The following is a 23793-nucleotide window of genomic DNA, read 5'->3' on the forward strand; positions in this document are numbered from 1 at the left end:
TTAAAAAGTTAAAAGTGAGTTTTTTTAAGATGTTACAGATTTAGTTGATCATCAAAAGTGTTTCTTCTGTTTTCTGGATCAAGAACTGAGCAGACTGAGAGCACAGCAGCATCTTCTTTTGTCTTTGTATTGGATGACACCTACTAAAGACCCTCAGCACAGAGATACATACAGCTACATCTAAAGGCTTTGAAACTATGGAAACCAAGAAGCTCTTAAAAGTTATCATGGGCACAATCATTTTATCTTTGGCCGTGATGATCACCAGGTGAACAGTAGAAATACACCGCTCACGTTCATCTACCAGGAACACCAGTGTGCTTGCATGCATTTGATTGGCCAACGCGACGCCTTGCTGGATGATGTCACATTTTGTTTCAGAAAAAGTTGACTTTGTTAACTTCTCTGATCCCTCTACATGCTGCATGCTGTCAACGCAGTGGCCTCATTCAAGATAACGAGGGGGCTGCATGTCATTACCTTAAAGACTCCCCTGGACGAGCTGGACGATGAATCATGGGTATGGGTGTCATTTTGGCTCAAAAAGTACAAGTTTGTCATACTGTACGTAGTGTAGAGGATTTATTTGGTTCATTGATTTGAAGGAATGTTAATCTCTTTAGTGCTGAAATGATTACTCATTGTAGAAATCAATCGACAGCAAAATTTTTGGATTATTAGTTTAGTAATTTAATAATAATAATACTCCAAATACTCCAATTCCAGCTTCTGAATTGTGAAGATTTACTGCTTTTCATTGTCTTTTGTAGTGAACTGAATATCTGTTGGCTTGACAAAACAAGACATTTGATTTAAGAAATTGTAATAATTGTAATAATGTTTCTCATCAAAAAAGGTAAATGTTATTCAATGAATCAGGACAATAATCGTTAGTTGCAGCCGTAACTCTTTGATGTATTGGTTTTGTGTGGATGCACTCTGATGGGAGGAAACACTGTGTCTATGTCTATATTTTGTTTTGTGGTTTCTGGCGGCAGTTCACCTCAGTCGTCACAGCCTGAAGGAGTTCAGTCTCATGTAGGCTGTTGGAGGACTTTTGTGTTCAGTGGGAGATGTTGATGTGTTTTTATTCAATGAAATAATCATACATAAATATACATAATGACTCTCTCTCTCTCTCTCTCTCTCTCTCACACCCACGCAGCCCGGCCTCCTGTCTATCGCCTCCTCTCCCCTTATGGACTGATTTAAGTATTTGCATTGTGTCTGTGCAAAAAATTGTCTGTCTGCATGTGTCTGCCTGTCTCTGTGTGTGTATTTGTGTGTGTTTGTGTCTGTGCATGCCACCACCTTCACCTCCGGCCAAACTTGACATTTACAAACTGCGCTCCACCCTCTACTGCCACACAACACCACACAGAAACACATACACTCGTTCCTACGTTAGCAACAGTGGAGCATTTACATTGACCAAGTGTGGGTCACTATTTCTCCTCATTTTGAAAGCACTAAAATGAAATAGGATATATTTATATTTAAAGTCTTTTTTCATAACATGAGTGCAAAAATACTTCTTTTTTTTGTTGCAACCCTGGCTGTCTTCCTATCAAAGCGGGGACCTCCATAGCTCTGCAATAGAACTGCAAACTGAAAAGGGACATGAATGGACACAAAGACTTTCTTGATGTCTATATCCTGTGTGTATTTTGGGCCTTTGTGTGTAAAAAAAACAACAACAACAGAGTGAAAACATTTAATTCCCCCAAGCGGATTTATAAAGTAATTAAAGCCTTTTTTTGTGAATGAGTTCAGTTTGATTTCGAATACATTTAAAGAACCAACTGATACATTATTTACCTTGCTCTCTGCCTTCCCTAACTTAGAAATACTTTTAATATAACACATCCACCTGACACATTCTGTTCAAAACAAACTGAGTGAGCACCTTTTCAAACATTTAAAGACTCAATTTTATGTCACATAAAAAAAAATCACACAAAAAGACAAATACGACTACAACCAGCATGAATGTCCCAAACCTGAACTTGTAGCAGTTTAACCTCACAAATGTCTCTACGACGAATGTCGCTTTCTCTGAGAGAAGCAGACGCTGACCCAAATAAAAGCTGGTTGATCACGAATATCTGATATGTTAAACTATGTCAGCAAAAACAAGTTTCAAAAACAGTGCTGGTTAAAGAAGAACGGTTGAAACTCTTTTCTGCTGTGTGCATGGACTGAAACATTAACACAATATTTCATACCATTTAAATACGTATAAGATACATTAATTACCAATACTATCAACATCCCAAGTATTTCCGGATACATTTGCAGTTGCTTTACTGACTTATATCATATAATAGGTTGTGTTTCTAATCAAAACTAGATTATTACATTTGGATTATTATTTACCCATAAGAATTCATTTTGCTTTTTTGTTTTTTATTCATACATGCTGGAGTAGGACTACCGCTCCATGCGCTCTAAGAGGGAACTAAAGTGAATCTGAGCAGTAAAAGTGTAGGACCCTTTTTTCTGCTCTGTGCATCATCAAACAAATTTCCTAAACAACATTCCTAAACGAGTAGATTGAGGTAGATTGCTGAGTATGAATTTTAACACTCACTCACCTGCAGGTCCCCTCATGGCTAAAATTAAAATAAATTCACTGGATGGTCTTACATTTAAAGCATAACCAACAGTTGACCTCCAAAATGTCCCCTGTTGACTCACAAGTCCACTGTTGGATATGTACACACACACACACACACACACACGACTCTTCTTTCACTTTGTTTTCTAATTCACTGGAAGGAGCTGTTGCTGTTGTGATTGATAACACAGCATAACTAGCACTTGTTGTTGTAGTTATAAAAAATTTAAGCACTAGTCATTATGCTAGTTATAGTTTCAGCAGGACTTGTAAAGGTTTCGTAATGTTTCCACACACCATGATAATAGTAGGTGTGGCTGTGTAAGCATTTACAGTAGGTTTTTAGCCATGCTAGCAGCATCGTTGCAGGGACATTCTGTACAGACATTCATGGTTTCCAGACGATAAATCCATCACTTTTCCTCACCGCCTTCACATCCCCCACAGGATGAATTGTGATAACTTTGGTGATCTGCTAGATTTCCTTCAAGGAGCATCATTAAATCAAAATTTAATTTGTCCAATGTTTTGGTTTATGACAAAATATCTGTAAAATCCCCATCAGTCTCAGCTGTGCTTTGTGTTCAGTGCGAATTAGCAAATGTTAGTATGCTAACATGCTAAACTTAGATGGAGAATGTGGTAAACATTACACCTGTTCCATAACTCCTCTTCCTTGTTGAGCAGTGAAGCATCACATATCCTGGAACAGTGTATGAAGTTCCAGAGAAAAAAAAAATAGAAATAAAAAACACGTAACAGACATCTGTAATGGTGAACACACACACACACACACACACACACACACACACACGGACAAAGAATAACTGCTGAGTTCTGTGTTTCCCCACATTCCTCTGGATAAAATTCCTGTGAAGTCTACACAATGAAACGTCTTCTATTACATTCAAGTACACAACCTGATGGACAACCTGAACTCTGTTGAGCTCTTCCTCACGGAGGATGATGCAGAGTTACCACAAAGTGTCCCAAACACACATTACACACTGATTCTTAGCCGGTTTTTAGTTTGTAGTGTGTTCACGCTGGAAACGTGACAAAATGAAGTGCACTCAAACCAGACTGCATGCCTATTAAATACGGTGAGTGTGCAGTCGATGGGCACTATTCTCCCACAATGAATTGCATGAAGGAGGTGGAGGAGCTGAAAACAGCTGAAAAAAATAAATTGTGATTGGTGGAGAAAAAATGTATATTTGCTTAATTGGCAGAAGCTTTTCAAAGTTACAGTTTGATTGACATGCAGTACACTGTGAGGATTAGTATGTAGAAGGCCTACATACTGTGAAGTGTTAGAAAGGATTTGGGACACTGCTTCTGTTTTATTTTCAATTTTCCTCAAGAGGGTATAGTCTAATTTTCATTTATAAGCTGCCATATACGGGGGCTGCATTGACGGGGCTCGGACTCTTGACCTCAGTATTTCTTAAATTCTGGGTTAAAACACCTAAACTGATCTGATATAAGCAGCAAATAAGATGTTAAATATGATAAAACAGCTTTAAAGTTGTTTTCACTAACAACGACCACGTCAAAAAGATATGAATTTACAATAGTTTATTGCACATATATTAGTAAAGCTGAGATGATGTAGGAGAAATGTATTTTGGGTCTGAAGGGAGGGATGAGAGATAAAGGGATGGAGGGGTGAGGGGAGAAATCAGGGTTGTGAACGTATGGATGAAGGAATATGTTGATGGACCGGTGTATTGGCTGGTAGCGACAGGAGGGAACCAGGGGAGTCAGCCAGTGGATGCTCACTCTGCACATGCTGGCTCATGCATGTGAAGACATATACACACACGCACACACACACACACACACACACACACACACACACACACACACAGAAGGATGAACGATCCAGGGGGTGGGAGTGATGCTAGTGTGACATTTTCTGGCTTAGTGTGAATGCAAAAAATCAAAGTGCCATATAAAGCACCATCAGTCGTCCCTCATCATACCAGTATGCAGTAACGTGCGCAGTGACGAGGCAAAAAGAGCTTGTCAGCAGCATCAAATAGGTGTCTCACAGAGTAAGACTGGGTAGGAAGTGGATAGAAACATTCTTTTATCATTTTTGCTGCTCAAAGTATTTAAAAGGTTACTCCAAACCAAGGTTTTTAAGAGAAAATGTACAGACCTTACTGTGGACAGTTTCTTTGGGAGAGAAAAATGTACTATGTGTTTGTTATTCTTGACAACCTGATATGTATCTATGTATGTGGGTCTGAATTTCATGTCTTGGTTTTGATCATTGTGTTGGAAAGCAAAGATCAAGAGAGAAAGATTCGATATTGAACGTTTGCGCCTGTTTGGCAGTACCTGGCTCCTAATGGGAACATTTTGCAAAAATCTGGTCATGTCCAGGTGTGTTTGCACATAAGATACTATAATTTACAGACCTTACTAAGGACAGGTTCTTTGGAAGAAAACAGTCCAAGGGGGTTTATATTTTGTCTACCTGATATGTATCTACCTGGGTGGGTTCCAAATTTGAGGTTTTGATCATTGTGATGGAAAGCAAAGATCAGGAAATCAGAGCCTCAACTCTGATGTTATTTTTTGAAAAATGTGCCATGTGTGCCAGGTCTTGTAAAGAGTAGGGCAGTACCCGACTCAGTCGAATCGGATTTTTCTGTTCAATACGAATATTTGACTATTTATTTTTAATGATTTTGTTTGTTGAACTGCCAGATTTTTGAACAGGGTTTGGTGGGACATTCAGGGTGACAGCGACATTCAGTCATATAGTAAACAATCAAAGTTAGCCCTCGGAGCTAATGTGTACTAACTACGCTAATGATGGATCAGAAATGTGCAGCAACATTTTTTGCCGACACTAGATATCAAACAAAGAGACTATATCGTATTAAGTTGCTCTGACCTGTACATTCAGGGGGCAGCCCTAGTAAATAGTGATAGTGACTTGTAGCAGGTATATTTGAATTCTGTCCAAATCTCAAATCTGACTTAAAATATTGTTCTTCTCAACCCCAGAGATGTAGAATTAAAAAAGTATTAAACAGACTTGGCTGGAAAATGCCAGGCTACCAGACACAAGGACCTACAGTAAAGTACATACTTTAATGTCGCTGGTATGTGACTTCCATGATGTAAATTCTTACATCCTGTTGTGTATTGAGTCGGGACATCTTGTTCTCCATGAGTCACTTTTGACACAGAAACACAGTTACGGTGACTTATCGGGCCTGACCAGCCCTCCATCGTGCTCCCATCCTGCGCTGTAAGACATCACCACGTCTCATGCTTCACTTCTCATGCAGACAGAGCTGGGTAAGCCTGAGCGGATGTGTGTTCAGACTTGAAAGGCTTACACCTCTGTTAATACAGAAACCATCCATGAAATAACAGCTGTCATCGCTGCCTTGTTTCAACAGCCAGCTACGCAGCAGCGCCCGGCACAGCCACCGTTTGTGTGTGTGTGTGTGTGTGTGTGTGTTAGGGTTTTGCGCAACCCCACCTTTTTTTCCCAAAAATGGGGAGTTTATAATCCTGTGCTCTTTGCCTCTTTGAGTTTTCCACACGTGTACAGGAATTGAAAAAGGAATAGTTGCTTGTATGTTACTAAAGTATAAAAAGCTATGTAACAGAAACAGAAAAATAAAATACAGAATATTGTACTGAGCATTTGTGGTATACACATTTCTCTCAGGATGAATAAGGTCAGGAGAACATTTAATATGTATAAAACAGTGTAAATAAAAACTGAAATGATTACAATATTAAAGAAGGCATAAAAAGCACAGTATAAGTAAGTGATAATGCAAAGTGAATCTAAGGTGTGCTACGATGTGTTACTTTCTCGATCAGATCAACTACATTAGGAGTGCTCTGTTACCCGTGGTCCCTTGCCAAAGATAAATAAGGAGGAAATGTTCACTGGAATTACGTTTTGGGCGTCATCACCTGTTGCCAACAAGATTAGCTTGTCTCTGATGACTTTGTATTTTCAACATTCCTACTGCAACACATTTTATAAATGCCTGAGTGACATTAATGTTTGGGTTTGCTTCAACAGTCATCCAGTGATACTATATATAGTTAAATTCTGTAATTTAAAGTCCACGCACGGTCTGGCAGGAAAACCAAAACAATGATCTAAAAGCCTCAAGCACGAGTTGGGTGTTGATTCTCAGTGGGTTCACTAGTAGTATACACTTTTCCACTTTACATGGAGACGTTTAATTCAGTGTTTATACCAAAAATATTGGATCTTTAACTGGAACTTTAGTGTGAAGCATAAATATTGTTGTTATGGGTACCTGCAGTTTAATTGATGGGCACTGATTTAGTTCAGTAGTTAAACTGTTAACAGGAACTGTGTTTGAGGTGTCCTGAAACATCATTTTAATGTGCACCTGTCAGCCAATCAGAAACGAGCATTTTCTGAGGCGATGAGTGACAAATGTTGCACATTAAATTATATGATCTGTTTTACTCTTTGCTCTGTAATTTTATTTCCCTTCCTCGTAACAGTAATGCAGTTCCATGTGGGAAGAGCTTGTTCCTTGTCACGCCCTCTTCCTTCTACACACACACACACACACACACACACACCACCTTTAACTATGACCGCAATAATAAACATATGATTGAATTTGATTATCAGCTTTGTATGGCATGGCCGCTGCATTGGACGGATTGTGCGGGTACTGCTGATTACTTTCTCAGTTAATCGAGTGATTGTTTAGTTTGTAAACATTCTGAAAATAGTGAGAAATGCCATCACAAGCCCAATGCTTACGGCGTTTGTTTTGGCCTACCAATAGTACAAAAGTCAGCTGGAAATGTCTTTGCATGAAAACTGACTTAGGTGCCAGTTTCTGTCAATAGATTAATCAATGAATTAACTAATAATTTCAGTTCTATATGTCTTGATTTGTTACGTAACTAATAACTAAAGTGATCAAATAAATGTAGTGGCACAAATATTAGTACAAGTATAGTATTTCCCTCTGAATTGTAGCAGTATAAAGTATAAAGGAGCATGAAATGGAAATACTCAAGTACCTCAAATTTGTCCTTAAGTAGGCTCTAGGCAACAGTAGGCTACTTGAGTAAATGCAGGCTATTTACATTCCACCTCTGTAACTTGGCCTACTGAACATTTCAATTGTATTAAACACAAAGTGTAAAATGTACAGTTTCATTAACAACAGGTCGCTGCTGTTGTTAAACATTATGATTGCATTGGCTTGAAAACTTCCAAGTGGTTGAAAACTAAGAAACTTGCAACACACACACACACACACACACACACACACACAGCCTCTCAGACACACGCACTAGTTGGACCACCCCGCCCCGGTCCCGCCCAGCGGCCCGACCCCATGGAGAACAGACAGACAGCGGATCATGTGACAGCAACAGTTTCTAAACGACAAAACCGGACAGAGACACTCACACACACACACACACACACACACACACACAGAGAGAGAGAGAGAGAGAGAGAGAGAGAGAGTTTCGTAACTTCGGGAAGTTTTGTGGAGCCATCGATCACTGGAGCGTCTTCGTTTTTTCTGAGCCTTGATGACACCGCCGATCGTCGCCTGCGTCACTTTTTCTGCGGAGTTGCCTAATTGAGTTTCCGTCAGAGAGGGAGTCCGCACCGCTCAGCGAGGCAGCTGTGAAACTACCGTCTCTCCTCCAGGAATAGACCGTGAACTCCATCCGAGAAGTAAGTTTGACGCTGTGATCGGAGCGCTTTCGTACGGCTGACCCCCGGCGCGCGGCTGCTCTTATTTCCTATCGGATGTGCTGCGGTGAGGCCTGTAATTGCTGCGTGGTCTTTTAAAAGGTTAGATGTGGTGGTAGATGTGTTGTATTAAAGCTGACTCCGTTATGGGAAAGAGAGGAAGTCCATAAATTCAGAGTTGTGGCTCTTATTTTAACGAGATCAAGCCGCGTGTGTCTGGTTAATTAGCCCAATTTACTCAAAGTTGTTTTTATGACAGTTTCTCAATTTTTGTGCATTAAATCAACATTTTCTCATATTCCATCTTGTATAAATGTAAAAAAAAAAAAAAAAATGAGCATCTTAACTGTGTCTGATATAACTGATGTAACCCGACAGTAAGGCAGCAGAGGGCCAATGCTATTTATAGCCTTTAGAGCCTTTAATAGTACACAGTGTTGTCTAATTCATTACAATTAAAAAGTGGTCAAATACATGTTTGTGAGGGAGAAAGAGAGTCTCTCTGATATAGTGATGTGTCTCTGTCTGTGTGGTTGGCTCCTCTCTTATTCTGTGAACACATGATGTGTGCTTTTAATCTGGTTTAAGATGGTATAGATTTAGAGGTTTAGTAATTGGTGGGATCAGTTAGGGCTCAGTTGCTTATTTTTTTTAATGAAGAGTTGCTGTTTACTGTTTAGTTTCAGACACATCAACAAAATAGTGATAAATTGCACTACAAGTTGTGAGTGACATCCTTAAGTGTTTTATTATGTCAAAAATCTGAAGATAATTCATTTAAATTTCCCTTTTGAGAAGCTTTTTGCTCACTTGAAAACTGTCCCTGATGGTTTGTCGTTCGACTCATTGATTAGTTGATTTATTGCTTCGGCTGTAGATTAAATTGACAGGCTGTCAGTGAAAGGCTGAATCTGATGCTGATGCAGAATCAAGCATGTAAGAGAAAGACAGTGAGGGATGAACCTCAGTGTTGCTGCTGAGTGCAGCATTACACACATGTGACAGGTGTGTGTGTGTGTGTGTTTCTATACAGAAACAGAGAGTGAGTCTTTGTCTATCCTCTCATTTCACATCTTTTACAATACACATCTCCCTCTGTGAGTGTGTGTGTGTGTGTGTGTGTGTTTCTCCGTCTCTGTCTCTCCCTGTTTCCTGTGCTTTGTTTCAAGGCTGAGGCTTGCGTCACACATTCCACTTGGCATATGAAGCCCCTATCCTGTTTAGAGCCCGGAGTGAGAGAGAAAGAGGGAGAAAGAAGGGAGGAGAGAGGGATGTGGATGTGGGGGGTGGACGGGTGGAATGAGGGCGACCTCTCTCTCTCTCTCTCTCTTACTCTCTGTCTCTTTGTCTTACTTCACAGTAACACTACACTACACGCTTCTCTCGCTCTAGAAGTTTGAAAAAGAAGATGAGTTGACCTTTCTTTTTATTATCCCTTACCCTTTTTCCTTTATTTATTTGTCTCTCATTAGAGCAGACACACACTTATGCACACACGCCCCAAATACCCCACCCACCCCTACGCCTTTTTTTTTTTTTTCCTGAATCAACATGCGGATGTTATCTGGCTGGAACAAAATGCGCAAGAGCGTGTACACACACACACACACACACACACACACACACACACACTGCTCAAAGGGCATGTCCTCGGGAACATTGGGGCTAAACATTAAACTCCTGGATGCTGAGTAGTTGGTGATTCTCTATTAGAAGTTAAGGAAATGAGGACACTGTGGTTCACAGACAGCCATAAACGTAAAAAGCTGTAACTCGTTACACAACTTCACATGCGCGCCAGCACACGAACGCACATACACAGTCGTGCAAAAGCACACACACACAGGCACATGTGCAGTGTGTCTGTTGCCGCTTTTAAACCACTGGATTGAGCCACTGTGACTGTGTAGCTCTTTCTTACCACCAGCCCCCTCCCCATGTTTGAGGTTCATTGAAGTTTTGTCATATTTTGGTCGAAACCCACTTCGTTTTCTTCCCCGTTTCTGTCTCTGCCTTGTTCTTTCCACTTCCATTTTGACATAGTTTGGTCAAAACGGCTGTTTTCTTTGCCCTTTCTCTCCTTCTATTCCCCCCCTCTCTCCTCTCATTCTTTGGGTAGGGAGGTGCAGTGTGGTGGTGGTTGGGGGGGGGGGGTCAGACAGGAAACCGCAGGCCCCCTGCAGCAGCACCCCCCATTTGGCTTCACTCTCCTCCTCCTCCTCCTCCTCCTTCTCTTCTTTACACCCCCCGACCCATCACGCAGTGTGGAAATAATAACAGTCAGACTAAACTCTGAGGGCTTCCGCTTCTCTCTCTCTTTTTCTCTCTGGCAGCCTCTCTCGTTCTCTCCTTTCCTCTGTCCTCAGTTGTCTGGAAAGCCTCAAAACGTTGCTCTCTTTGACAAGTACGGTTCGAGGTGTGTGTGTGTGTGTGTGTGTGTCTTTGTCAGTGTTTGAGCCTTATGTCAACTCTGGTGTGTCTTTAAATGTGTGTATCCATGTGTTTGCATGTGTGTGTGATGATGGATCCTGTTTCCTCTCCCCTGTTGACGGCCCCCTCTGGCTTCCCCCCGAGGTCTGCAGGCCTGCAGCCCCACAGTCTGCTGGAGAGGAGCGCAGAGGGGCTACGTGCCTGTGTGTGTGTGTTTGGGGGAGTAAAAGGATGGGAGGAGTGGGGTAGGCAGCACAGATGAGGGAATAAGAAGCCAAAATAAGAGGATAAGGGGCTTCAGCAGGGGCCTTAAAGTGAGAGGAGTCAAAGTCAGGGCATATGAGGCGTTATTAGGGGAGTCAGGAGCAGGAAGTGAGGTAAGGGGTTGAAATTAGGGAGCAGGGAGGTACAGAAGGGGGTGAGAGCTTGAAAGAAGGAGTAAATCTGAGCAAGTCGAGGGCAACAGAATGAGTGTGGAGCAATAAGAAACTACATCGGAGGTGAGCCCAGAAAAAGGAAAAGTTAAGCGCTGGAATTATTAGCTCGCCACCTTGATGAGTCATGTAATTGGGATCTGAAATTAAGGACAATCAGTGCGTTCCCTGAGGAGTCTAAGTAGGTAACAAGGTGTGAGTCAAGCTGCAGTACACACATGAAGTTCTGCACTGCAAGCGATGAAGTGTGTCAGTGCTCGAGTCCGGCGATTTGCGATCAGAATGACAGTCGTGGTGTAAGACAGCACGAGAGGTGAGACTGACGAGGTACAAGAGGTGGCAAAGACAGGCAAGTAAAAAGAGTCAGAAGCAGCGAACTGTAGGCTGCGAGTGTGTGTGTGTGTGTGTGTGTGTGTGTGTGTGTGTGTGTGTGTGTGTGTGTGTGTGTGTGTGTGTGTGTGTGTCTATTGCGGCGTGTTCTTGGACAAAGCTCTTGTCTGGAGGTTTCTGGTCTCTCTGGTGATCTCATCATCTCCAGCCTGTTGCCATTAGAGGGTGCGTGTGTGTGTGTGTGTGTGTGTGTGTGTGTGTGTGTGTGTGTGTGTGTGTGTGTGTGTGTGCATCCCCTGTTTGTGTCTGTGTACGTTTGAGCATGTGTGCGTGTCTGTAATAATTTAGTCCTTCAGTGATTTAGTGTGTGTATTCTGTTGAGCTAGCAGAAACTTGGTGTGTGGCTGTTGGTGTGTAGAAGTGTGTGTATATGTGTGTGTGTGGTTGAGTCAGTAGCCAGCGACTCCAAGCCACAATATTTTCCCCTTCAGTCATGTTGTTTTATATCATTCATAGAGAGGGAGAGAGAAAGAGTGTGTGGTTCAGATAAATACAGTAGTAAAGACGTGAGTGATTGCTGAGGAGCGAGTGAAGAAGAGGTGTAGAGGAAGATCAGGAGGGTGGAGAGAGAGAGAGAGAGAGAGAGAGAGAGGGGGGGGGGGGTAGGAAGTGTTTGCTGAGTGGGTTGGGGTTGAGTACACAGTAGCTCTACTGACCTAGAAGGACAATATTTACAGACCACACTTGACATGCTCAAACACACACCCACATGTAGAGCGCACAGGGAGGAAAAACACTTCCTCACAACAACGCAGGTAGAGCTACTTATTTACCCAAAAGGTGCAGCAAACACTCCTTCACTTCACAGCATGTGTGTCCATTTGAGTCCACGTCTGAGGCGTCTGCTGAAGCAGAGGTGCGACAGCTGTCTGATTTATATCTCGCAGAAGGAGAGGTCGTTGTCCTCCATCTGATCAGTTTGACCCGTTACAAAACTCAATCTATGCAACGCAGTGAGGGCTGTGATTAATGATTAATTTTATTATTTGGTCTATAGGTTGTCCATTACACTCTCCTAAAGCCCAAGGTAACGTCTTCCAATGTCTTGTTTTGACCAGCCAGCATTTCAAAACCCACCGTCAAATAAGAGAAAGAAAAGCAGCAAATCCTCACAATTAAGAAGCTTAAAGCTTGGGATTGTTTTGGTATTTTTGCTTGAAAAGTGACTTAAACGATTAAGGAATTATCAAAATAGTTGCTTCTGATTTGTTTCTCCCGAGGCCCTCTGGGTTGTGGAGGTGTACTGAGGAAGATGCTGCGCAGCTAAATTCAATTTCTTTCCTGTGATTGTCTGAGCGCTCTGTGTCTCATTGTATCTATCCCTTTATGATACACCTCAAGGGAAAGTTTGTCTTTTTCACAAGGACAGTCTCCCCCGCTCACCATCCTGCTGTCACATGTTGCCTGGTAACTCCCTCATTTCCCCCTTGTGGTAAACCCTAACCACCTGGCAAACACCCCCATGCAGATTAAAAACAAACAGCATTAATTATGCTGATGGTATGTGACCCAGATCTCTGTCACCGTGTTCACTCAAACCAATGACAAGCAGATTAAGCCCACTAAAACTACAAGTATTCGTGTCTCAGACTACATAAATCAACGTCACCGCCACGTGAGCCGGCCTGGGAGAGGCAACACTGCATGACAGGTGAACCCTGAGAGGAATGGGTATGGGTTCCTGTGACTGCATGTGCTCTTACACACAGTATATGCAAATAGAGGTTCACACGAGTCTTGTGTTCACAGGTACAGCCCTGCAGTGACAAGATCATTTGCATTTACGGTATGTGTAGTTTAAAGCAGTCACTCATGTCTGAGTCCACAAATGTATGTTTGTGTTCGATGGACGTTCTTTTTTTTTGTTTGTTTTAGATGTAAAACACCTTATTGAAGTAGCTTGTGACTCACTCATAAACTCAAAGCAAAGTCACACTTTTCTGTTTATCAAGCTACAGATTCTCCACGGGGGAGGAGATGATGTCTTGACGTGGTGTTGAGTTACAGTTGTTAACAAAAACGTTAATGAGCACTTAAATCTGTTTACAACTACATTACAATGTTTTTTAAAAACACAAAAATACAAAAATATACTAAATACACTTATTATAAAATGATCAATTGTGTGACTTAAAGTGTGTCCACTTATATCTTTGTGTTTTTGACTGTGGGTCGGACAAAACAAGCATTTGAAGATGTCACTTTGGACTGTGTGCACTTGTGATGGACATTTTTCTTTTACTATTTTCTGACATTTTGTACATTAAACAGATGAATCGATAGTAATCGATAGCAGCAGCTGAACATGTTGAACCCCAGGTTGAAAGCTGTGACTGTCGTTGGATTATATTGTTCGGGCCTGTTTCCATCAGTGACACTGTGTCTCCTTGTTTGCAGATGTGATTAGTTGTGAGTCAGTTGTGTGTCTCTCTCTCTCTATACACATACTTGCTGCATTGCTGTTTCATTAGCAGAGGGAAATATTTAAACATGAACACAGGATTAACTCAAGGTGAGGGGACTTCCACAATGACCACTGACAGCCTTTTGGATGTTTTTAATTTCTTGTGTCTGTAGGGAAAATACCCGTACGCTGTGTTCACACTGTACACGTCCAAGCTGAGAAGCTGAAAAGTTTTTTTGTCCCCTTCTCGTTTCGTGATCTATCTGTTTGTGCTGCTCTTATTTCCGCCTCTGTGTGTGATTCACAACCACAATAGAACAACTGCTTGACCTCTACTTGAACTACAATACAATAAAAACCCGGATTAGAAAACACACCCTCAAACACACGAACACACACACACACACACACACACACACACACACACACACACCACTCCCCCCCTGACTGCAGTCTCTTTGTTTCTTTGGAGCCGGGTGAAGGGCGAGGCTTCAGTCGTCATGTTCACACCCTTCCTGACCCAGCAAGCAAGCATCCTGCTCTCCTATTGGTGTGCTTCCCATCTGCACTCTGTGTTTGTGTGTGTGTGTGTGTGTGTGTGTGTGCTAGGGTGTGACGGCCTGTGTTCTTGCTCATTTGTTAATAATTAAAGGCTAACTTGTCTCTAGACTGTGGACTTTAATCAGGTCTCACACACACTCACACACACGCAGACTCCCTCAGGGTACATTCTTTGACAGTTCATGTTGCCTTAATGCTCCAGTGAACACACACACACACACACACACACACACACACACAACTACGCTCATAAACACACTCACTTAGGCACAAACACAGAGTCATCCCAGCTGCACCTGGCCATTCAAAGCCAAGGTAACTGGAACCACCTTTGAAACCTCACACGCTTTTGATCCAAACACTTTACTGGCCTTAGTAGGTGGTGTGTGCGTGTGTGCGTGCGTGTGTGTGTGCGCGCGCGTGTGTGTGTGTGTGTGCGTGCGTGTCTGCATGTTTGAAATGTGTGAGGTACTATCACTGTCGGGCAGTTTTTAGCCACATCACTCCTGTAAGTCTCGTAAAAACGACCCATCGTAAAATTGGCTGTAGCATTGTCTGAGCAGCAGGTATTTTCAGCTTCAATTGGTTTTTACACGACCTGACAAACTGTCTGACGGACAAAATTGGCAGTTTGAGAAAGAAGAGCCTCTGGTGGAGATGACAGAAAGTAGAGAGGAGGAGGAGGAGATGTGACAGAAAACTTGTGTTTGGCTATTGTCTGAAGTGATTTACTGGAAGCGAGGTCCAGAGCGCTAACACACACAGACTCACACACTTCAGATTGTTTCAGACACCTATACTTAACTACAGACCGTTGTCTAGGCTTTCCCTCTGTGATTTACTTTTCATCACTTCTCAAACGTGTGTGCGAGTGTGTGTCTACACTTTAAACATACACTTTGAACGTTGTTTCTTTTTCTTCTGTCCTGAAAATAAGATCATTTTATAGATTATTGATTGTAAATGACAAGGATTGACATAACAAAACAGTTGTGGAAGTTATGGAGTTATATTTATTCAAGTATCGTACTTAAGTACAATTTTGAGGTACTTGTACTCGAGGGAAATATTGTACTTTTTACTCTATTACATTTATTTGACAGCTACAGGTGCTAGTTACTTTTTATATTAATATTTGTTAAAGTTGTTAAAGTTGTTTGTTAGAGTTGTTAGCAGTTCCACCAAAGAGACATTTCCCCTCAAAACTTCTCACATGGTTTCATTTAAAGAGCTGTTTTGAGGCCCAAAGAGGTAAAACTCTCCAATATTTCACATAACAGGCAAAGGTTAGAAAAAATTCTTGGAAATGAGTCCAAATGTATGAAGCAGAACTATGTTTTTTCTTTCTGCCAACCTCATTAATCATCTCACGACCCCTCAGATTCATCTTGTGACCCTTTATAGGGGCCCAATCCTGAGGTTGGGAACCACTGAACTATCAGTCATAGGGGCTGATAATACTTCTGTACTTGTACTAAAGTATGGTTTTAAAAGAAGGACTTTTACTTGTAATGGAGTATTTCTACAGTTTTGTATACTTTTCCTTAATTAAAGAATGTGCGCGAGTGTGTAAATGTTGTATTTGTGTATTTATTGTGTGTACTGATGGCTGTATGTGTGTGTGTTTTATCTTGTAGGAGCCTGGCCTGTGCAGCCATGCTGATGTATGATTACCCTCTGAAGACAGACATGGAGACGGTAAGGCACATGTGTGTTTGTGTAAATGTAGCTTTGGGTGCTTGTGTGTGTGTGTGTGTGTGTGTGTGTGTGCTCCCATCATGCCTGAACATGTCCTTGATGCCATACAGTAACTCTGACACACACACACACACACACACACACACACACACCTACGCACACACAGGGCCGGACCTAGCACATTTCATTTATTTATTTTTTAGACTTTCAGACATTACAATCAAAACTTCTTAACAGTTCTACAGTAAAAGTCCTGCATGTTTATTTATTACAAACAAGAACACGAGCTAATAAGAAATCAACACAAATATCAGCTCTAGCATATTTTTTTTAATGTCAAAGATTAAAAATGATATGTATTTTTTTTTTAACCTGCACACGCCTGCTACGTGTCTAGACAGACTGGTTCCCACATTCCGGCTCTTCCTGGACAAACAGGCTGCTGTACAGTGGACATTTGCATACAATGGGTGCAAACACTGCCAGGCAGCAGGCTAATGAACACACACACACACACACACACACACACGCACACACTGTACTCTGACACATAACAGGGTTTAAGTTTTTTGGCTGGCTGTAGTTGTTTGTGTGGCAGAAACATGTTTTCCCTGTTATTCAATGTAGAACGGAAATTTTTAACTCTCTGCACTTTTGTCACGGCTTCCCTCCTCTGCATCCTCTCTTTCTCTCTCTCACAGTCATTTTACTCTTCGTTAGTGAAAACCCAGGAGCCATACGGAGTGATATTCTCCCACCCCGCCCACCTCTACCACCCCACGCACATGCACGCCTTCACCCAGTCCCACACCCCCAGCAACCCCACACACACCCAGATGGAGCCCGTGGACCTGTCAGTCAGCAAGCGCTCCTCCTCCACCTCGTCTTCCTCGTCCCCTCGCCGCTCCTCCGCCTCCTCCCCGGCCTCCTCACGCAGCTCCCCGCCTTCCCCCTACAGCTCGGCGAGCCGCGCCTCCCCCCGCTGCTCCCCCCCTCACTCCCAGCTGCACTCCTCGCCGCCCACTCCCTCGCTTCCTTACCCCACCATGGTGGCTCCTCTGATCGGCTCGGGCTCCGGGGTCATCCAGGGGTCAGGGGTCATGGTGTCTCCGGTCATGGTGCCTCTGTCCGTCCTCTACCCCTCGCCTCTCCACCTGCATCAGCAGATAATGGTGAGCCCACCTGTCGCCAGTGACGACGACCATCATCGAAGCAGGGAGCACAAGACAGGTGAAGCCTCATTTATTGTTTTCATTCCATTTTATTTCAATTTCTATTCCATTCAGTTGGTTTGAGCTTTGTTAACATGACATACTGTATGTGTTGCTGAAGTGTTTAAAATGAAACAAAAAATAATTAAGTGGAAAACTAAAACTAAAGTGGAACAATGACAATATAGGAACAACAGTTTAAAAAAACAGGAAATAACATAACAATTATACACCAGTGTGTGAGGGAAAGTGCTGGCTTCAAATAAAAAGTACCCATTTAATCTTGATATACATGACAAATACAGGATATTGTTTTTTATGCCAGATTTTGTGAGAGAAAAAAAAAATCCTCTTAAATGTACATAAACCTTTTACTGAAAATGAGGAAGTGCTTTTCATTTCCTCTGTTGTTAGAATATCAGTTTTGGCAGATTCACGTTTCTTAGGGAAGCCATGGTTTTGGTTTTGGTTCTGTGGTCAGATGGAGGTCACTGACATTCACAGAGGTCATCATCTCTGAATCTCCTTTATCTTGATACACAGACTATGAGGCTACAGTCAAGCTAGCGGCTCTGTGAGGTTGCAAAGCATATGTTTGCCATGCTCACCGTCTTAGTTTAGCGTGCTAGCGTGCTAATTAACACTAAAGAAGTACAACTGAGGCTGATGGGCATTAATGGACAACTTGATGAGCTAGATGAAAAGCCAGAGGATCACCAAAGTCATTAGGATTCTTCTTCTGTGGTACAAAATGTCATGGCAATCCATCCAATAGTTGTTGAGATATTTCAGTCTGGACCAAAGGAAAAAAACTTCAAATTCTGACCTGTGGCAGATTTAATCTTCATTTCATGTATAAGATATTAACAGCACACTGACCAGCTCTCTGGTGATTATTTTAAATCTACCCAGTTCACTCTACGAAGCCCCTGGAGCTGCGAGGCGACGCCCACGACCTGCACAAGCCAATCAAAACAGAGCCGCGCCATGAGCTCGCTCACGACCTCCATAGCGGCCACGAGATGAAATCATCAGTAATCAGGATACCACACGAGTACGGGTGAGTGACACACCGACACACTCACTCGCATTTTGAAAGAAGCACCGAAAGTTTCATCAGTTTCAGTGTCTTCTGCAGTGCTTCCCCTTTTACTTTATATGGAAGTGGTGTTCAGAGGCTTATTTTCGACCAGATCCATATCTGTTCCTGTTGTGATTTTTTATTCTTTAAGGTGCAGTCCCAAATTTTTCGATACCAAGGCTGATATGGTTTACTGATACTGATACCAAAACAATCCCTTTTATTGTTCCCTCTGTGTCTTTTGTGTCTAAAACTCTGGCAGTTTGAGCAAAGTTCAACTTTTCATGCAACAGTGATTCTTATGAAACTTAATTTTGTTTTGTAATAGTTTCCCCAATAGTGGCAGTGGCTGGTAAAAAATGTATTCAGTCCATATGGGGTAAGACGAGCTTCTCTAATTTATTAGTGTTTAATTTCATCTTAACACAAAGAACTTTGCATTAATAAAAAAAAGTGTACACAGTACAGCAAAAAATATAGGAAATATCTATATCAGTATATAATCTCGACATCTCCAACTCAAGTCCTGTGATGCATGTCATTCCTCATCTCTCTCCACTCTCTTTTCTTTGCAGTTATATTTACTAAAGTCTAAATGTATTTGCGTGTTTGCTAATATCCACAAAAGTGCACAACTTCTCTCACATGCTCAAATATAATGCCATACATTTCCTGTCAACTCTCTACTGTTACCTATCTAGTAAATGCTAGTAATGTAGTTTGGTAGAGAAGTTGAGGATCAATATCAGTCTGTACTCAGTACAATGAGAAGGCACGCTTTTGTGACACCCCTGTGTTCGCTGCGTTCGTAAACTCTTTGAGAAAATATGCAAAGATGGCAGTTATAAACCAGTCCCTCCACGCTGTCCGCGCCTCTTTTTGTTGATGCGGTGGGAATGCGTGTGAGCGGAAGAGCAGCTAAAAGACACTAAGAGATGAGTTTCTAATTTAGAGAGATAACACAGGACCAGTAACACAACAACTGTCATGAACATGCCACGCGCTGCACTGTGCTGTGTGGGGTGTGTCAGATTCCTTCATTCCACTGTGGCGTCTTTTATTCTGTCGTTTCGCTTCTTGTCCATCAGCCACACCTCTCCTCACAGCCACTTCCTGCGTCTTCTTATCACCTGCTGGCCCGCCACACACATCATTGGCAGCTTGTCTTGAGCTTGTCACCTCCTCCATTCCTCTTCCTCCTCTCTTCCCATCTCTCCTTTCTTTCTCCTCCCCTCCCTCCTTCCTGTATTTTTTTTAAGCGCTCATTGTCCGCCATCTCCCACTCCTTCTTGCCCTCCTCTTCTGAACCCCTTCCCCTCACCACTTCCAGTTCCTCCTCTCCTTCCTGTTTCCTCCTCCTCCTCCTCCTCCTCCTCCTCCTCACCTCCCATCATCATCTGTTTTGGTCTCTTCCTCGACAAAGTAATGGCTTTTTAAGAAGTAATTGCAGGTCGGTTATACACGTAATAGTCAGGGAATGTTGTCAGTTAGTTCTTGTTTGTGTGTGTGTGTGTGTGTGTGTGCATGTTTAAATTGAGTGTATTATCCTGTACCCCACCGTCCACAAGCCGTCGTTGCCCTTGCCAACCGTGAAATAATTGTACCCTTTGAGAAAGAAAAGTGGGTGTATCTTTATCTGTCGTCACCTCTCCTCTCAAAACACACTCCCACACAAACAATGTAAATGTGCTGCATGTATAGGGTAAATAGGTCAAGTTTGTTCAATGTAATAATAATGTATAATAATGATGGGTTGGCCCATATGTGTTTGTGTGTGTGTGTGTGTGTGTGTGTGTGTGTGTGTGTGTGTGTCGCAGGGGATTTTTTGCACATTCCTTTACACAGAACTGATCTGTGAGGGATTCATATTTCAACACTCGACACCTGCTCTCAACTGCCACTTACACACAATTGCACACGCACACACACACACACACACACACTTTAATGATAGTGCAGAAAGACGACTCTTCTTCTTGTTTTCTTCTTTGACTGTAAAACACTTGAAAACGTCGCTTTTCCCTTCTCTTCTATTCTTTTGTATTCTATTCTGTTATCACTTGATGGACTTTAATGTTGTGCTGTACACAGAAAAGCATTCACACACACGCACACACACACACCATGGGAGCGGAGTGTTAGAAACCTAATCTACTTGTGCTCGTTGAAGTTGGAAAGAGTGTTGCAAAGTTGCATCCACTATCTCACAGTTTTTAGACTTCGAGGTCTTATTTTTCTTATGTTTCAACCGAACGTCAGCACTGTGCAGTCGATTTGCATCAATTTGCAGAGAGTGAATTTGTTGAATGGTTACATGAAAACCACAAACATGAGAGAGGTGACAGGACAAGGCGTGGTAGACTGGAAAAAGGCGGGAGGTGTTTTTCAACTTCCTGACGGGTAGCAGTTGTTATTGCATAGGAGAGAAGCTGCAACCAAATTAAACTTGCATTTAGATTTCAACATCATGACAAAGGTGGCAGTTACTCGACGCCAGCGCCCTCTCCTGGACGAATCACAAGGAGACAGACGAAGCAGCAGCAATAACTCTAACGTATCATCTCCTCTCTGTGTCTCTCTTAGGGGGAACAACCCATCAGTAATAGTCCATTCGGGCACACAGCATCCTCTCCCCGCTGACTCTCCTGACACACTGAAAAAGCGGCGAATTCACCGCTGCGACTTCGCCGGCTGCAACAAAGTGTACACCAAGAGCTCCCACCTCAAAGCACACCGCAGGACACACACCGGTAACAGTCCTCATTCACACACAAGCTGTGTGAGAACATTTTTATTCTCTTAAACCTTTCTATTGATCGTCTTCTAAATTTGTTCTCTCTGTATTTGCAGGCGAGAAACCCTACAAGTGCATGTGGGAAGGCTGCACGTGGAAGTTCGCGCGTTCAGACGAGCTGACGAGACACTTCCGCAAGCACACAGGAGTCAAACCGTTCCAGTGCCCCGACTGTGAACGCAGCTTCTCCCGCTCCGACCACCTGGCTTTGCACAAGAAGCGCCACCTCCTCGTGTGAAACTCTCTACCAGGCAACTTGAAAGAAACTCTGTGCTGGTTTCAACGTTGGACTGTACCACTTTGACTTGAGGGGGGCGGTGGTTTTAAGAGCTGGCCTTACACTTTGGAGTGGGGGAAATGTTCCTCAGGGTGCAAGTTTAGACCCTTTTCACCTCATTAGCCTGAATAAGAGCTGGTGTCAGCCTGCTATTCGTCTAACCATCACACCACCTGTCAGTTATTGATCCTGTCTGCAGATTTATCATCAGCTCATTTTGACATTATATTATAGAAATAAGGTTGTTGCACCAGACCTCTGATCAGCTGCGTGAGGTCCAGACACTTTTAAAAAAAAAAGAGGCTGCAGCATCTCAGCTGGCCTGAGAGCAGCGCCCTCTTGTGGCCGCAGAACCAAACTGCACCAACACCCGCTCTGTTTAAGCCACGGACACACACGGCATGCTCAAGCTTAATTTTTTTGCAACATCAGCTCTCATTTCTCTGCATGCATTCAAGTAAAGATTGTAGACACACACATACGTTTATTTTCTAGCTAGGCCAATATAATGTGAAACTTTCCAGAATGTATCATATCACACCCACTGTGCATCGTGTCATACGTACTTCGGCTTTCTTTCGTCAGCGCTGCTACCTGTGACGTAACGCTAATGCTAACTCCTCCTTCATGGACCGCCACAATAAAACACCACACACCTCATCTGCCTCTACAAGCTTACATCATGAAGTGACTTTAAAAAAAAACAAAAAGCAGGTAGCTAATGTTCGCTCTCTCTTGTACATACATGCACATGTTTAATGACAGACACACACACACACACACACACACACAGCAGAAAACATGCACTTAATAAAAGCAGCTCAGCCTTGGTCTGGTGCGCTTTTGGTATTTGGGTTTGAAAAAAAAAATGGGGAGGACTCTGGGTCTCGTTCATTGTCAGAGTGAAGTGTTTTTTTTAATGTTTTCATTCAGAAATGTGAAAGTTGCTGCACAGGGGCATTATTATTGTGTTAGTGAGGAAAAGACACCACTCGGTTGGTTTAAGGGTAGAAGCAATGAAATGTCTTATGTCTTACCAATATCATATATATCAAGTGTAAGTATCTATATGAACTATTGTTTGGTTTGTGACGCCGTGGTAGCCTTTTTTTTATTGTATGACACTTTTATATGGGAAAAATACAAAGTGCAAAGCAGGGAAATTTGCTCTTTAAGGTTTGTTTTTTCAGGATCAGATGAGTTTTATTAAAGCCCGCCCTACAGTATAGAATATAGGATACGTAATTTGAAAGAAAATGCTGTTTAATTCAACAGTTTTTTCTTAATTGAAAGTCATAAGAGAACAAAATGGTTTTGTCTATATAGCGTCTTTGTACATGTCTCCAATGTGCACTTTATATATATATATATATATAAAATATATATATAAAACATTCCCAAAGCCAAACATTTTTTAATCACATCAGTTTATTCAAAGATCTGCTGGTCAGTTTGATCCAAAACACTTAACAGGTGTCTTGGTTTTGTCATTTTCTAATTGTGTAATGCCAGAAGAAGGTGTGACTGTTTCTTTTATTCACATGTACACACACACACACACACACACACACACACACACACACACACACACACACACCGAATGTAGCGGCTCAGCTGATCTGCATATGTCTCTGGATATCCTCTGCAGTTTTTGCTTGTAAATGTTTTTGTATCTCTGCAAATATAAGTTGTAATATATATTATATATATATATATATATATATATATATAATATATATATATATTATAATTGATTATTAGACTGAAAGGGCAATTAAAGGTTTTTATTAAGCATGATTTTGATACTCTCATAATAATGGATATTATACATTTCTATAATGTTTTGTCTATAATAAACCCTATCTCTTTTTAATCTAAACGTTGGCAATTCAAAGGGAACATGTTAAACTGTGAACATATAACTGTACAGGTCTATCTGCAATTTTTGCATTTATTTTAAAACAGAATATTCATACCACTTAATAAACTTATTGATAATATTTGCAGAATGGATTGCTGTGTCTTGTGTATGTGCGTGTTGTGAGTAGATTAGTAGATCCACAGATTAATTCACAACTATTTTGATCATTTATTTAATCAAATGTATTATAAGTTAAATATCTTTGGATTTTGCACCGAAGGTCTGACTTCAC

At 41.9% G+C, this 23793-nt stretch overlaps 1 protein-coding gene across 2 annotated transcripts; it reads left to right on the top strand.

The window, feature by feature from the left end:
* Positions 1-8109: 8109 nt before the first annotated feature.
* On the top strand, positions 8110-23649 carry klf3 (Kruppel like factor 3 (basic)). 2 transcript variants are annotated; one of them, XM_070924448.1, is made up of 6 exons: positions 8110-8342; positions 16217-16277; positions 16979-17507; positions 18401-18548; positions 21153-21319; positions 21420-23649. In XM_070924448.1, the coding sequence occupies exons 2-6, from the start codon at positions 16236-16238 to the stop codon at positions 21599-21601; spliced, it is 1068 nt and encodes a 355-aa protein (XP_070780549.1). In that variant the 5' UTR covers positions 8110-8342; positions 16217-16235; the 3' UTR covers positions 21602-23649. The 2 variants fall into 2 exon arrangements, with proteins under 2 accessions (XP_070780549.1, XP_070780557.1); XM_070924456.1 differs by lacking the exon at positions 8110-8342 and having other exon boundaries at positions 16203-16277.
* The last annotated feature ends 144 nt before the right edge of the window (positions 23650-23793 follow it).

Source organism: Enoplosus armatus, chromosome 2 (assembly GCF_043641665.1).
Source record: "Enoplosus armatus isolate fEnoArm2 chromosome 2, fEnoArm2.hap1, whole genome shotgun sequence".
Lineage (NCBI taxonomy): Eukaryota > Metazoa > Chordata > Actinopteri > Centrarchiformes > Enoplosidae > Enoplosus > Enoplosus armatus.

What these genes read in the sequence shown, in the direction of transcription:
- klf3 (XM_070924448.1), top strand. Translation starts at nt 16,236, where the DNA reads ATGCTGATGTATGATTACCCTCTGAAGACAGACATGGAGACG. An exon ending in AAGCAGGGAGCACAAGACAG is followed by an intron (nt 17,508 to 18,400) that starts GTGAAGCCTCAT and finishes AAATCTACCCAG; the next exon opens with TTCACTCTACGAAGCCCCTG. An exon ending in ACACCGCAGGACACACACCG is followed by an intron (nt 21,320 to 21,419) that starts GTAACAGTCCTC and finishes CTGTATTTGCAG; the next exon opens with GCGAGAAACCCTACAAGTGC.